This window comes from Geotrypetes seraphini, chromosome 2 (assembly GCF_902459505.1).
Source record: "Geotrypetes seraphini chromosome 2, aGeoSer1.1, whole genome shotgun sequence".
Classification (NCBI taxonomy): Eukaryota; Metazoa; Chordata; class Amphibia; order Gymnophiona; family Dermophiidae; genus Geotrypetes; species Geotrypetes seraphini.
In genome coordinates, this window is record NC_047085.1 from 192,237,846 (window position 1) to 192,255,023 (window position 17,178).

The window sequence follows — 17,178 nt, forward strand, 5'->3', positions numbered from 1 at the left end:
TTTCATTTTTAATCAAATGGTCTGAAAAGCATGTGTTGTGGGATCAGTATTCAAATGCTGTGGTCAGCTTTAAAAAAAAAAAAAAAAAAAAAAAGCTGGCTACTGTATTTATAAAGATAGCACTGCAAAATATAAGTAATCTGCAGAAGCAATGGCAATGAATATACATGTACAACAGTGAGCACTGCTACTTTGTAGGGAACACCTCTGTATAGGAACTCCATAACTGAGCACCTCCATATAGGAACCCTGAGGCTATTTGGGAGGAGCTTAGGTTCCAGTACAGAATGCTAGTGTAACCTAGTATTGGTGCATCTGACATTTAGATTAGAGAATGACACGCCGAAATGGGGAGGAAAAAACTGGTTGCTGCGGGTATGGGGACAAAGCCATTCACCGCCCTGTGGAGCGGTGAAAGGCCTTGTCCAAGCAGTTAAGTATTTTGTGCGCGTTGCCTCACTTATCATTCCTCCCGATCGTGCGGTCCAGCAGCCCCCTATCTCCTTCCTCCTGATTGCCGTGGTCCGGACATCTACCTCCCTCCCTTCCCCTGACCTTTGCTGGAGATTTTCATTTTTCTGTTTCCGAGCGACACAAGCCTTTAAACAAGTTGCACGCGGCTGCCTGAAACTTCTCCTCTGACGCAACCAGAAACAGGAAGTTGCGTCAGAAGAGAAGTTTCAGTGCAGCCGCACGCAACTTGATAAAAGGCTCGGACCGCTTGGAGACAGAAAAATGAAAATCGCCAGCAAAGGAGGAGAGAGATAGGGGAGCACATACTGGATGGAAGAAGGAGGATAAAGCAAAAAAGAGTATATGCTGGATTTACCAGATCTGAGGGGAGGAAAGGAGGAGAAAGCTGCTAAAAACCACTTGGGGAAGGGAAGAAGACAGAGATGCCAGACTATGGGCGGAGTGGAGGAAAGAAGATGGGTGCCAAACAAATTGGGGGGGGGGGGGGCAGAGGGAGAGATGGAAGGGAGAGGCTCAGTTTCTGGTAGAAGCAGAGAAATAGAGTAGATTCCATATGGAAGAGCCAGAAAGAAGGCAGACAGTGGATGGAAGGAAGAGAATGATGAGAAGATGAGGAAAGCAGAAACCAGACAACAAAGAGAGAAAAAAAATTATATTTCTTTTCTTTTTTTGCTTTAGGATAAAGTAGTATATTAGTTGTATTGATAAACATTTATAAACAAAGCCCTGCCAGCTGAAGATCTCTTCCTCTAGTTCAGCAGCCAGAACTTTGATTTATAAAATGACAATTGTACAGAATATTGTTTCTTTTTATACTTTAATAAAATAAGTTCAGTATAAAACTATTCACGAGAAAAAACTGAAGAGGGAGCTATACTCCACTGGTGAAGGAGGAAGAGCTGAAATATGTGATTGACACCCTTCTGCGAGCATGGATTGATCACCTAATGTAAAGATTCCTGTGTATATGTAACAGAAAGTCAGTTAAGTCCAATAAACATGTGAGAGGATCCTTGATGGACATATAGAATAGGGTCTCCCAGAGGGTTCTTTGGTTGCACAGTTGAGACTGGTCCTTGGCTGAGCATAAACATGGGGTGAGGATTACAATCACACCTGTTCTGTGCTCTAATAGGCAGTTCTATGTATAATTTGATCTAAATTTTAGCATCTATGGTTAATTATAAATCCCTCTTCCCCTCCCCCTCAATATCATTAGGCTACAGAAGAGACAGAGGATCGTGAAACCCTGGCACTGATGGCAGCACGGAGTGAATCTGAAGGCACAGCTGATGGTGATACATACATTGAGAAATACACCCGGGGAGTATTACAGGTGGAGAACATCCTGAGCTTGGAGCGACTTAGGCAGGCAAGTACACAAATGTAGATAAGAGCAGGATGGTATTAACCCATTGGTAGGCCCTACATAAACAGGTACTTATTTTGTATCTGGGGCAATGAAGTGTTAAGTGACTTGCCCAGAGTCACATGGAGCTGCAATGGGAATCGAATTCACAACCTCAGGGTGCTGAGGCAGCTGCTCTAACCACTAGGCTACTCCTCCACTCAACATGTGGCCATTTGGCCAATCAGAGACTTCCTTAGACTCCAACCAAGGAGGTCCCTGATTGGCTGAGGTGCCCCCTAGGCCCCTCCCAAGGGAGGAGCCCAAGGCACCTTAGGCCCCACCCCATGCATCACATGATGCACCGAGGCAGGGCCTAAGGCCGCAGTTCGTCATTGGAGGAGGCCTGGAGCAGGAGGGACTGAGCACCCCTCCTCCCAACTTTTTAAAGGTATGGGGAGGGGGGTTGGCCGGGCCTGGCTGATGGCAGTGGGGGATTTGCGATGGCAGGAAGGACTAGGCATCCCTCCTGCCATATTCATTCCCTCGCGCGCGTGGGAGGGAAGGGGTGGGTGGAAGGGCAGACAGGTAGCTTCGGGGAAGTTTGATTTTGGGTTTTTTTCAGAGGAACTGGGCCCGATGGCAGGAGGGAGTCAGCATCCCTCCTGCCTTTTTTTTCATCAGGGCCGCATTTCTGTGGTGGGGGCATTTTTGGCCATTTTGAGGGGGTTGGGGGCAAAATATCTGCCCGATTAAGAAAGAAAAGATGGCAGAAGCCCTGACAACAGTAACAGGAGGCTGCTTCTCCTGTCACTACTGTCAGGGCTCTGCCCCAACTCGATCGCTTTTGAGTCGAGAGCTTGCAAATCATTTGCATGCAAACTTAATAGTGAATCAATCGCTGTTTTAAAATCGGCCAGCTGTGATTGACTCCCTATCTTTAGTGAATCTGGGCCTTTGACTAAATCTGCATCCAGTTTGCTCTGATCTTCAGCACCCAAGCTGTTCCCTGCGCTGCTGCACTCTGGACATTATGTGCAGCCTAACACAGGTGCTAGTCTGATCCTAATTGCCTCTAGTAGTACCAGTGTTATGGTCTGAGCATTGGTCTGTAGGATCCTTCATTCTGGGGTTTGGGAAGGGGGGCTGTCTCTTCTGTGCGGACAACAACTCACCTGCATTATGAAAACTTTGATAAACATTAACTGGAAAATAAACACCTATATTTCCAATTTATAAAAGCAGGAAATAAAAAAGAATAAACAAGATTTGCATCTGGAATATAAGACTTTTCCTTGCTCAGTCTTCTGTTCCCATTGCATATTAGATTAGTCCTGCATTTGGGTTGATTGTGCATCTCGCTGGCAGTATATAAACACACAAGAATAGAAGCCTAATTATAAAATATGCGTGTGCAAGCATAGAGTACTCTGAGCAGGGGTAAATCTGCATGAGAGCATTAGTGCACTGCTGGGTGTTGTAGGAGCCCTGCTTTCTAAAGATTCATAGGAGCCCGTTTGCCTTTATAAAATAGGCACCTTTGGCTTCCTGTTATAAAATCTCCCCCTCATTGTTGCATTTCTCTATAGTACTGGTAATGAGTGTTTTAGTGCTGTAAGTAATATAAATTTAAAGCCTGTCCTAACTAAATATCCCCATCCTCTGGTTTCTAGAGAAGAAATAGCGATGTGAATTGTAGTTAAATGTAGGTTTTCTAGCTTCTGAGGTCCTGGGCCAGTTTCTATTGTTGGAGGCATAATACTGTGGAAGAACTGTTATGTTTATGAAGATGCAGTGTATAACCAGATCAGAATGGACATGACTATGGGGATAATGGTTACTGCAGATGGGCAGACCAGATGGGCCATTTAGCCTTTATCTGCCATCATGTTTCTATGACATTCCCAAAAGGAGAAATCATTTTAAGTGAACTCTTAAATCTTCTACGTACCATTGGGGTTTTCTCTCTGGATCTTGGTACCTGTAATATACTCCCCCACCCTAAGCCCTTCAGGCACATACACTGTTTCCTAATTTGTTTGGCATGAAAGAGAGATTTCTCCCTGTGCACATCTTGCCCCAGACTATAGATAGATAAACAACATTTCCTTTCAGTGCTTATAGTCTATCATGCTGTCTTGAGTTGATTATATTAACATGTAAAACTCATCAGACACCTTGGTTGTGGTTTTTGAAGGTCAGAGTGCATCACCTTAGCTTACCTCATTTTTCTGTTTTAAATGCCTTTCCTTTTATTTCTAAGCCCTTATTTGGGTGTGCATAGTCAGAGGTAGCTACTGTCTTCAGCTCAAGATGTGTTACTGTGATTGTTCTTGTCTTGCTCAGGCCGTCACTGTCAAAGAAGCGCTGTCTGCCAAGGCCAGACACATGAGGAGGAGCATCAGCACGCCAAATGTCCAACATGTAAGTAACAGTATTCCCGCTAACTGCTGAATAGCAAGAGATGATGCATTCATTTTATAAGCGATGTAACTCTCATTTAAAAATATTGTCTGTTTATAAGTTAATGGCAAAACAGTGAACCCCCCCATCTGTTTCTCCCTGTCATTTACAGTGACCCCCCCCCCCCCCCCGCTGACCCTGTTTTGATCCCTTTTGCTTCTTATACAGACTTTTCTTTAACAACAGGACAGTCTGGCCCAGCTCCTGAAGAAAAGGTCCAGGGGATAATGGGAGTTATTGTAAATTAGAGGAGCACTTGGCGGGATATAGACAGGCAGGGTGATTTTGTAACATTCCACCTAACTCATGTACACCAAAGAACAGTATATGCACATATGAGGTACACCAGTTTTCCAAAAGACAGCATATATACGTATGGGGCACATCAGTTTTCTAAGGGAGAGAGTATGCACACATGGGGTACCCCAGTTTTCCAAAGGACAGCATATGTACAAATGGGATACACCAATTTTCCAAGGGAGGTTACGTACATCCTTTCCCTTTGAAAACTACCCCACTAAAACCATATAGATTTACCTTTATAGCTGCTATTTAATACAAGCAAAGTTTCCATGAAATTTTGCATGTGTGTATTTATGAAGGACCTCTATTTATCTAGAGTAAAACTATAACAAACTTTTCCTGTGCATACATTTTTTCTGTTTTATGTATGTAAATGGCTTTTAAAATTACCCTCTAAAGAGTCAAGATTTAAGATTTGACTCACTGTTTTAATATTTTCAATTCCTGTGTTTAACCTGGCAATTTCCTCTTCCAGCTCAATCAGAACCATGACCGGAATCTGATGCAATGGGTTGTTTGCAATTACTGGGTTAAGAGGGTTCTTTGCCCCTGTTACCCTCCCCACACACACCAAACTTATTTAAGTCCAGTTTTGGCTGTGGCTGTCCTCAGCCAGAGGCCAATCAGTCATGGGCTCTAGATCCAGCCACTAGATGTCAGTGTTGCATGATGACCTGTGATCCCTCTCACTGCTGCTGGCCCACAATAATCTTTTATTTCTGTTTTAATCACAGCATTTCTGCCACTAACTGGTTTAACGTGAATTACACCTAAGGGAATTCTATATAATTGTAAATTGTAGAATTTGAACATAATTCTGATTACTGTAGTCAGCCTCAACAGCAGTTTGTGTTGTTCACCCACCCACCCAGGATGATCTGACTTATTGTACACCATCAGAATTACATGGTAGGCGAAGGAGAAGAGCATACTGGACGTCAATCCATCTCTTTGTCCTGCTTTGCCACCTGGAGTTAAAATGTTTATTTGAACCACAGGGCTATAAGGTGTCCTGCATGGTTCAAATCTGCATTATGTCTCTGACCGGCAGAAGATGAGCACAGGGTCTAATGAGCAGCTGCTCTTCTCTTGCCACTTCATAGCTACAGGACACACGTATGGCTAAGGGGTAGGAACCGGGAGTAAGAAGAAGGAAACAAACACAGGTCTGTTCAAAAAGTTCCAGGACTGATTTTATATAAATTTGTTAAACAATCTTACAACTTATTCCATTGGGTTCCCTTCAAAGTACTCCCCTTCCCTACATATACACTTTTCCCAATCCTTAAACACATCTTCAGGAATCGTCAAAAGTTTCTGCGTCAAATTTTGCTTTATGTCTTCAATGGTGTCGAATCGCTTTCCTTTCAGTGTGGATTTAAGTTTAGGAAACAAGAAGTCAGCAGGGGCCAAGTCAGGAGAATAAGATGGCTGGGGAAGAACTGTCATCGCGTTTTTTGCAGTTGTTCTTCTGGTCGTCATTCATCAACCATGGAACAAACTTTGCCGCAATGAGAAACATCCCCAACTTCTCTGTTAGAATGTTGTGGCATGAACAAATGGAAATGCTGCATTCCTCTGCCAGTTCTGTAACAGTTAATCACTGATTAACGCACACAATAACCCTCACTTAATCAACATGATCATCATCAGTTGACATTATTGGTCTTTCTATTTGCGAATCGTCTTCCACTGATTCATGACCACTTTTGAAGAGTGAATACCATTCAGAACACCTTCACGATGTATGACATGTTCCCCATAAGCTACTTTCAGCATTTCATAAGTTTCTGTAGCAGTCTTACCCAATTTAAAACAGAACTTCATGCTGTAGTGCTGCTCATTGAGGTCACACATGATGAAAAATCGCCGATTATGAAAACACACTTTCACAAACTGCTGTAGCTCAGTAACAAAAACAGATATCAACAAATGGAAAAAAGAAAGTTACTCGTGAGGTTTCAAGCTACTAAACGCTGCCTAGCATATCTCAAAAGAACTTCTCGTTGGCACACAATTCAGACTGTCTTGGAACTTTTTGAACAGACCTCATATGGGAGGGGTGAGGGACAAGGAGCAGACTGCAGGTGTGTAATGAGGGGAGACAAACCAGGAGCAGACAGCAGGTTGTGTTTGTGTTTGGGGGAGCAGAGAGCATGTTGGGGGTTCTGTGCATGCCTTAGGGGAGGGGAGATAAGTATGTATCTTGGTGAGAGGAAGGGATGAACTGGAGAGTAAGCCTGGGGATAGAAAGAGCTGGGCCTATTAGGTGCTGGTAGGACTTGTTGACAGAAATAGCAGCATAGGTTGCTACAGATGGCCTCTTCTGCAAAATATGTGATAGCAGCCTCTTAGAAGCAAGCTGCTGTGCTTTCGAGCAGTGGCTGAGTAAGAGTGGTTCATTGATCAATGGAAGCATTGATATGACTAAAATGGTCGATGGTCTACATCATAAGGCATACAGAGATCTGTATTTTGGAGGAAAGGCAGGAGAGGAGAGATAAGATAGATATTTAAATATCTATGTGATATAAATACTGATGAAGCCAGTCTCTTTCAACTAAAAGGAAACTAGAGTGAGAAGGCATAGGATGAAATTAAGAGGCAATAGGCTCAGGAGTAATCTAAATAAATATTTTTTACAGAAAGGGTGGTAGATGCATGGAAGGTGGTGGTGACAAAGACTATGTCTATTCCAGTGCAACAGAATGAACGTACCTGGATCATTTGCTGAAGGGAGGGGGTGGGTTTTAGGGGAGGTTAGCTGTGATAGAGATCAGCCTGAAGAAACCACTGGCTGATTGTTTTTCTTTTATTGCAAATCTTGGGATGGGGGTGGGTAAAGGTAGTGTTTGAAGTTGGAGGAAAGAGGGTCAATACCAATTTTATAGAATAGTCTCTTTGTTGTTTTTGTGTTAGCTGTTAAAGCACATGGTTTTTTTTTGCAGTTTGATATGTATTTCTTTCACATTTGTTTCAAACTATTAAAAATATATTTACAAAAAAAAAAAAAAAAGAGCGAGCTTTGGTAGGGAGTAGAAGGAGAGAGTTTGAGAAAACTGGGGAAGGCAAAGATCTGGGTTCTGGCTGGGGAAGTAGGAAGTAAACAGAGGAGATAAAAGAGGGAGCTGGGGCTTTTCTTGGGGGTGGGGGTTGGGGATAGAGAGAACAAAGAATCAAAGAAGGAAAGAAACTGGGGGAGGGAGGAGGTGGCAAAAGAACTATGGGCTAGATTCACTTACCTCCGATCCGTGCAGGCCCTACCAATCCACAAAACAAAAAAATTCAAATGAGGGCGATTGGAGGAACGCCCCCCCCCTCCGACCACACGGATTGCTAGTGTGCGATCCCGACGCATGCACAGACCATCTGTAGATGGTCTGTGCATGTGTCTGAGCCGCAACTTTTTTTTTTTTAAACTTTTACTAGTCCAGCGAGCCCATGATTTTAACCTGCTTTAAACCCATGGATTAAAACCACAGGATCACAGTGTGGGGAAAGGCAGGAGAGTCGGGGGCGGCAGGAGAGATTCGGGGCAGGCAAGATACAGCAGGAGATTGGAGCTGATACAGGGCAGGAGATCAGGGCTGAGACAGGGCAGCAGATCGGGGTAGAGAAGCACGGCAGAGAGCAGGGTGGCAGAAGGCAGGGCAGTCAGAAAGGATCTCAGCGACTGGTCTTCAGCTGTTGCTTATTTTGGATAAGCCAGCCCAGTCGGTGTTGCTTTTTTTATTTTTGTGAATCGCTTCTTGTCTGCATTTGAATACTGTTCCCCCTCATTTGCATGCACGGATCAGAGGATGATCGGGACACAGGTTAGTGAATCGGGTCGGAGGGAAATCGGGTTGCAAAGGGCTCGCAAACCGATTGGTACACGATTGATTTACTTAGTAAATCTAGCCCCTTGGGACAGAGGAAAAGTTGGGAATAGTCCACACTGGAAAGAGGGCAGAGAAATCTGTTAACTTTGGGGAGAGGGGGGTGTTAAAGTTAAGTTGTGGAGGAAGAGAATGAAATCACTAGGAAGACTTTTACCTGAGGAAAGACAGAAAGGAGCCAACCTTATGATGTGGAAATCACACAAAAATATAATCACAAAGTATGCAGAATGTTAAAATATTGTGCACATAATTTACTAATTTTTGTGCAGAATTTACCTAGGAGTAAGTGATGTAAAACATGGCTTCAGTATAGCACAAGTCTGCTGTGCTAAAATATGCTATCAGATTTATTCAGAGTTTGTTTCTTAGCAATTTGCACTTTGAATTTATATTACCTTTTTTTTTTTTTTTTTTTTTTACCTGGCAGCATTTGTGTATAATCTTGAAGTTAGCACAAGAAGTTTTAAAGGGATTGGGACTTGTATACTGCCTTTTTTTAGTTATACATCCACATTCAAAGTGGTTTTGCATACAGGTACTTCAAGCATTTCCCCTATCTGTCCCAATGGGCTCACAATCTATCTACTTTACCTGGAGCAGTGGAGGATTAAGTGACTTGCTCAGAGTTACAGGGAACAGTGCGGGGTTTGAACCCACAACCTCAGGGTGCTGAGGCTGTAGCTCTAACCACTGCTCCACACACCCTTCAAAATGTCCATTCTTCCATTTAGTCCCATTTAATAATAGGTGTAATCTGATTGCTATGAATTCAGGCTCCCTAATGCACATGTGGAGCCCAAGAGAAATCCATAGAACTCAGCATTGTTCATCTTTTGATGTTTTCCAGGTCTCCTCTAGTCGATCAGATCTCTCCAGCTGTGAAGATGATGACGCTAAGGTGTGCAACTGTGGATATATGTATGAAATACACATCTCAGAAAGATGTGGACCACAAAAGCTGCATTATATACAGGAAGAAGCTCAGTCCTGTGTTCTGGATTCCGCCAGGTCTTTTTGTCTTTGTAGGGCAACTCCAGAGTGCAGTACTGATCTCTTGTTGTTCTGTAAACCTCTGTATTTGGGATGGACCTGATGGTGACAGAGCGTCCTCCCCCACATCTTTGATTTGTTAGTCAACAGTGGACAGACAGAAAAGACTTGTCCACCGTGGACAGGAAAAGAGAGCTGCATCCTCCACTGGTCAGCTGTAGAGAAAAATCCTTAAGTCCCTGATAGAGACACAAGTCAAGGCTCAGTCTTTAATTGGTCATCACAGCTGTGCGGGCAGTGCTGACCAAGGCTTGTGCAAAGGATGATTCAGATGTGGGAGGATCCAGTGTGTTGGCTTCTCAGAATAGGTGTATACACATCACCGCATTCTATAACAGGTCACCTAAAGTTTGGCGCCAATTGCACCTGTGCGTCATACTTGAGACTCACCCACTGGCGTGGGTGATTGCTGCAGTCATGTGCATGAGTGCTAGCCATGTGCTCAGTGATATTCTGTAACACAGGCGCACAACTTACTTAGCACATAAATGCAAGGAAAAGGGGATGGGAAGCAATATTATTTATTTAAAACATTTATATCCCACACATCCAAAATCTATGTGGGTAACAGAGAACATACAAAATCAGAACATAAAATCCTAACATTAAAACCAACATAACACATACAAAACATTCTAAAGCCAATCGGCTTACATATTAAAAGAAAAAAAAACCTGATCTATAGTACATATTAGTGCTGCCCGATTCACGATTCGTTGACTGACACTCACCTCTCGCCCCTAAAGGAGGAGTGGGGAGGGTCAGTCGGGAAGTGGCTTACCCGCTGGCCTCCCGGAATCAATTTACCTAATTTCAGCAGCCTGCATAAGATCGCTGGTGCTTCTCTCTGCTGCGGTCCTGCCCCTTCTCTGACGTCAGAGGAGGGGCGGGACCGCGGCAGAGAGAAGACAACTCCGAAGACGTATGGCAGCTTGCAAAGATCGATCTCATGCAGGTTGCTGAAATTAGGTAAATTGTTGCTGGGAGGCCAGGGGGAACACGCAGTCCTTCCGGGGGGAGTACAGACAGGCCTTCAGGGGTGGGGTGTAGGCCTTCAGGGGGGATGCACAAAAGGGAGAAAGAAAAATCCAACATGCTCTGCAGTAAACAACAGCAAGCAGAAAACAACGAACAGACTGCAGATAATGTACAAGATGCAGGTGTTGTTTATTAATAAATGCAGTAACATATACAACCTTATAGCCAACCAAGGGACCCGACACGGTCCGAGTTTCGGATAACACACCTTCTTCAGGGGTCGATGGTGGTTAAGGTATAAAGCAAACTGCTTAAAAGATAACAAACACGCGCCAATCACGGTCAAATGGGGTCAAGCAAGTCTTGCGCAATGGCAAAAAAGGTGGATCTATGGATGGAGACACCAGACCTCCAGGGGAGGGAAGGGAAACGGAAGGGGAGGACAGAGATAGAAGATTGATGGTTAGCACGGAGAAAGAAGAAAGAAGGAGACCCTGGCAAGCAAGTTATCAGAAGACAACCAGGGCCTGGGACAGACAAGATTTGAATAATGACCAGACAACAAAAGGTAGAAAAAAATAGTTTATTTTATGTTTTGCGATTACTATATGTCAGATTTGAAACGTGTATCCTGCCAGACCTGGTGTTAGACCGCAAACATGAGCTAGGATTTAACAGAGAGGAAAAGTCTTTTTTGTTTGTTTATTTTGTTTACACCATGGTGCCAGTGTGGTTAAGAGAAAGCAAAAGGGGTGAAGAGGCTGCAAAAGGGGTGAAGAGGCTATAAAATAAACCCACCAGGATGTTTTAAAAAACACCCAATTGGGCAGGAAAATCGAATTGAAAAATCGATTCAATAGGCTGAATCGAATCGAATCAAAATTTTTTTTTCTGAATCGGGCAGCACTAGTACATACGGTTCTTTCATCACACATTAAACTTGAATGTCTATTATAGCTTTAGAAATGCATTTTGAAAAAGATAAGCCTTCAAACACTTTTGGAAAAGTAAAAAAGAAGAGATCTGACAAACAGGAAGATTGTTCCATAATTGAGGACCCACCACTCCAAAAATACGAGAATGGATGGTAGCCTTGGTTATGGAGCAGAGAGAAGGAAATGTGGTTTACATATTATATACAGACACTTATTTGGTACTTGGGGCAGTGGAGGGTTAAGTGACTTGCTCAGATTTAAATGGAGCTGCAATGGTGATTGAATCCAGTTCCCCAGGTTCTCAGGCCACTACCCTACCCATTAGGCAGCTATACTTGGGTGAGAAATGTTGTAAGTTAGATGCTATGGTGCTGCATTTATACCTATGAGATGCTGGCATGTGTACGCTGATTTACGCTCGTATTCTGTAATGGAATATGGGTGCCCAGATGCCTTTACAGTGCCTCTTGATAGTTAACTTTTGACACCGTTTATAGAATTGTCCCCTTAGATAGTGGGATGGTTTCAGCAACGAGGCACTTGATATTAGGAGATTCAGACTGGGATCTCAAAATGATGGTGAGTGTGACAATGCCTGTTGATTTCTTGATGATCCTGCTGTGATTTTCGTCATGTAGGCTTGGTTGGAGAGCCAGATGGATACATTAGACTGCTCCTCCAGTTATCAGGATGTCTCGTGTTATGGCAGTTTACCCCGGGACTCTCCACGGAGGAATAAAGACAGCAGTGGGGGTGAGATTGTTTTTCATGTGTTATTTATTTATTTTCAAAATAAATTTTTATTACTTTTTATCAAAATTATACAAAGAGAATAAGTGAAACAATAACTAGCAGTAGAACAGGCAATAGAAAGCCATTTGCGTTGGTTCTTCAAGAAGGCTTAAAACAATATGAGTGGTGGAAAACTGGAACGCTCTTCTGGGGTCTGTTATAGGGGAAAACACCCTCCAGGGATTCAAGACAAAGTTGGACAAGTTCCTGCTAAACTGGAACGTATGCAGGTGAGGCTGGACTCATTTAGAACACTAGTCTTTGACCTGGGGGCCGCCACATGAGCAGACTGCTGGGCATGATGGACCACTGGTCTGACCCAGCAGCAGTAATTCTTATGTTCTTAAAAAACAGAAAATTAAACAGCCCCCCTCCCCTGAGAGTTCTGGTATCAAGAATTCAAAATAACACTATGGGCTCTGAGACATTTCATTTTTTATTTTCATGTGTTATTTTTAACATATGCTAATTTCTTGTAATTTGTGCTGAGCCACACTGTAGTGTTACCAGCTAATTTATTCTCAACCAAGTTATTACGATAAATAAGTTAGTAGTCACTTTACAAAGAGCTGTGCCATCCTTGCTAAAGGGTTGCTTTATTTGCAATTTTTAATTTGATGGCTGCCTGCCTCTGTGCTAAGTAAACTGGCACTGTGTTTTGCTAAGATGTACTAAATGTATTATGTCTGTGCTTTTTTTTTTTCCTGAGGAGGGTTAGGGAGAATTTAAATTCTGGGGGAAAGACCTAGAATCAGTTCCGCCACCTCTTTTCATTCTTTATAGCAGCAGGGGTTAAGTATTCTGCTCTATCCCTTCTCTTCCAGGCAGCCTACAAGAATGAGGAGGGGAGGGGTGAGAATGGAACAGAATAAGAGAAAGGGAGAGATGGTAGACCTGGGGGCAGAGAGAGAGATGGGATAGGAGGGCATTTGGGAAGAGAAATTGGACCTGGGGATGGAAGGGAGGGTAGGGAGAGAGGAAGATATGTTGGATCTGGGGGTAGAAGGAAAGGGAGAGATGCAGCATCTCTTTTTCTGTCCATCCCTCCCATTGTTTAGCATCAAGCAGGGAGAGAAGAAGAACAACAAAAAAGAGGAGAGATGTTGAACCATGGGGTTAGAGGATGAAAGATGAGCTTATGGGAAGGCAGGAGGGAAGCGAGGATGGGATAAGAAGATGCTAGGGGATGGAGAAAAAGGGACAGGGAGATAGAGCCTGATGAAAGGGGGGCATTCTGGAAGTGGAGAGCCAAGTAGAAGAGGTCAAAAGGGGAAGACAAGATGAGTGAAAGAACGAGTACAGTGGTAGAAATGTAGTAATGGGGAGTAGATAAAAGGAAATATAGTAGGAGGCTGAGAAAGGAGTGAGATGGGAAATGGGAGAGCTAGGGAATGAGAGGAGATGGAAAATTGATAGGCCACTGACAGTTTAAAAAAAGAAGGAGAAGGATGAAATTTGAGTGGACTGACGCAGAAAAGAAAAAAACGGAGGAAAGCCGAAAGGGAAAAGTCAATGTGTTGGAGCCAGGCATAATGAGGGAATGGAGCAAGAGAGAAGAGGAGAAAAAAATGGACAGCAGACATTGGAAAGAGAATTAGTAGAAGATAAAAAGGAGAAAGAGAAACTGGGACCAAGATGATGGAAAAACAAATTATCCAGATAACAAGATAAAAAAAATATTTTATTTTGAATTTATTAACTGTAATATGTTAGCTTTGGAATATGTTCATTGAAAGATTCAAGCTCCTATTGCTGACCTACAAGTGTGTTTATTCTGCTGACCTTCAATATCTCTCCTCTCTTCTCTCTCCTTATATGCCTCCCAGAGAACTCTGTTCTCAGATAAGCTGCTCTTAACTGTATCTTTATCCTCCACTGCCAATTCCAGACCATTCCTTTCATCTAGCTCCCCCCATGCCTGGAATAAATTACCCGAGTTTGTCCACCAAGCCCCTTCCCTTACCTTGTTTAAAAGCAGACTGAAAACCCACCTTTTTGATATAGTCTTCAATCCATACCCCTACTCCCCACTGCCCTCCAATCCAGCCAGCAGAATATGTGACATGTACGTCATGTATGCAAGAGTCTGTCAATGTTATGAGCATCTGTGTGCGTAAGGATACAACTGCCCAGATAAGCATCATTCTTTGACATGCTTGGTCCTTTGAAACTACGGCAAGTAATTTTATTTTTTATGAAGTAGTTATCCTAACTTCAGCAACAAAGCAATAAAGTCTTTGTTACTGTTTTGATCTTCTTATTAAAGAATAACACGGTGGCAGTTACCCGTTGGCTAGCTGCGGGTAGCAGCAGGTAACCCGCCGTAACGGTGGGGGGGGGGGAGAAGTGCTCACTGTGGGCATGGGGACAAGGCCATCCACTGCCCCATGGAGTGGTGAGTGGCCTTGTCCCTGCAGTTAAGGGAGGGAAAGCGCGCAGTCACCTCCCTCCCTACCTACGGCCAAATCTATCTCCCTCCCTCCCCCTTACCTTCGCGGTGCTTTACTAAAGAAACTTACTGAAGCCAGCGAAGCCTGCCTGCCTGCAGTCGCATGTGTGGGTGGAAGATTCTCCTCTGACGCAACTTCCGATTGCATCAGAGAGAATGTGCTACCGAGGTAGAGAGCAGCCTATGAGGTTCACTATAACTGGCCACGAACCTCAGCAGGCTACTTTGTTGAAGAGGAGCAGCAGAGGCGGCAGGAACCATGGATGGAGGGAGGGTAAGAATAGGAGGGGGGAATGGCCACGGAGCAGGCAGGCATGGCTCAACAGGGGGCCAGGGGGAGAGGGAAAGGGGGCTGCTTTGGTGGGAGGGGTGTGTTGAGGGCAGACAGCAATCATGGGGGGAACAAAGGGGGGCAACGGAGCAGGAAGATTTCTTCCTTGTTATGTCTAGTTGGCTTGATTAGTTTTGTGAAATTTGGCATCTCTAGTTTTCCTAGAGGGGAGTGGCTGTAGTTCCCATCACTCCATATGGTAACTTGACCAGTAAAGCTGAATGATCTGTATGTTATTAAGTGATAACTCTTGTATCAGATGTTTTGTTTCAACTATCCAGTTGAATTTATGGCCCATATTGTTTATTTATTTTCAAGTATTTTGTAACCAGCTTCAAGCTTTTTTTGTAAGATGTGGATATCATTGCGTTTAAAGCATAATAAAACCCACCACTACCAAATCTACATTAAATCCCATGTATCTGAAGAAGACTTCCAACAATTTTTGAAATATTTCTATAAACATTTGAAGGTGGATGTGACATAATGGGGGGTATTTTATGAAGGGTATCTCTGCCAGTGTTCCAAAAAGGGAACATGGGCTTCTGTATTCCTTTTTTAAATAGCCAGCCAGAGCCAGCCCCAGTAGCATGTAGATCATCCCACACAAATTTGCACATATACTCATGTATGTTAAAATACATGCATACATTGCAGCTCTATCCCTGCATCATACAAACTGCACCCCTAGGAATGTCTGCATAAATGGAAGTGCACTCTGCCTAGTTTTTACATGTGCATGCCCTTTCCTGCAAATGTAGCATGCTTTGTACATGGAAAGTGCTTTATAAAATTATCTCAAATTACTGCTGTCGGTGTCAGTGTAAAGTATAGGCAGATAGGACACCAGTACTCCATAATTTCAGGTAGTACAGCGTTCCCATAAGCGATCTGTCTTCCAGTTATCTTCTGCAGTAATCATTGATTTATTATGATGTCTGAAATGGAGGAGGAGATGAAGTGATTCATCTTTGCTACTGCCAGAACACCATGGAAACAGGGTAAGCCCACAAAAATAATGACCCTGGCTACAGGTGATCTTCATCCTTCCTCCAACCTGTTTTGTAACAAAGCAGATATTTATTTTCTGGTCTTCTCTACCCACATGACTCAGATAGCAGAGCCTTTTCATGAGAACTAATATTTGGTGTTTTCTTCTTTTTCTAGGATGTGCACCAGAGAGTCAACATGCTACCACATCTAGTCCATTCAAAGCATTTTCTCCTCAGCCACCAAAGTTCTTCAAACCCTTAATGCCTGTAAAAGAAGAGCACAAACAAAAAATCCCTGTGGAAACCCAGCCTCTGCTCAGCCATGAGGTGAGCACTCTCCTTCCCCCCACCCCAATATCCCTTGTAAGGAATAGGTAGTCGTAGTCATCTGCCTTAGTGTGGTGTAGATCAGTGGTTCCCAACCCTGTCCTGGAGGACCACCAGGCCAATCGGGTTTTCAGGATAGCCCTAATGAATATGCATGGAGCAGATTTGCATGCCTCTCACTTCCATTATATGCAAATCTCTCTCATGCATATTCATTAGGGCTAGCCTGAAAACCTGATTGGCCTGGTGGTCCTCCAAGATAGGGTTGGGAACCACTAGTGTAGATTGTTCGCAGCATGTGTAGCTAATAGAGAGAAGTGAACTAGTGAATCCTGTACTGGTATGAAATGCATTGTGCCTTACTTCAGTGATGATGAATTGTGACACAAGTGCCCAGGTTGTATGTTGCAGCTAACAACGCAGCTCCCATGTGAAAAAGAAGCAGACCCCAGTGATGCTGGTCTCCATAACCTTTTTTTCCCATTATTTTTTTTATTTTCAAATTTTACATAAAGTGTACATAATAATAAAATACAGTTGATAAATGCATAGTATCACTTTTATATCTAATACATTATATATCTTAAATTTGATTTTCCCCCTCACCCTCCCCCCACCCTTTTATTACTTTAATATAATATTTTTAATTTTCAAATTTTATAAAAATTATACAACATATTAGAATACAATTGATAAATATTCAATAACATTTTTATAACTAATACAAGTTATTCTAAATAAATTTTGTCCCATTTCCCTCCCCCCACCCTTTTATTACCTTTTATTCATACATTACATTTTGTATAATATATTATAACTTTTTATGTATAAATTATTTTCCTTACCCCCCCTCTA

The 17,178-nt window shown here is 43.1% G+C and overlaps 1 protein-coding gene across 1 annotated transcript in view; it reads left to right on the forward strand.

The window, feature by feature from the left end:
* Nucleotides 1-17,178, forward strand: part of KIF13A (kinesin family member 13A) — a 483,305-nt gene that overhangs the window by 424,772 nt on the left and 41,355 nt on the right. Inside the window, 5 exon segments of the mRNA XM_033934590.1 lie at nt 1,694-1,846; nt 4,169-4,246; nt 9,317-9,367; nt 12,071-12,185; nt 16,172-16,323. Of these exon segments, the coding sequence (XP_033790481.1) occupies nt 1,694-1,846; nt 4,169-4,246; nt 9,317-9,367; nt 12,071-12,185; nt 16,172-16,323 (549 nt within the window).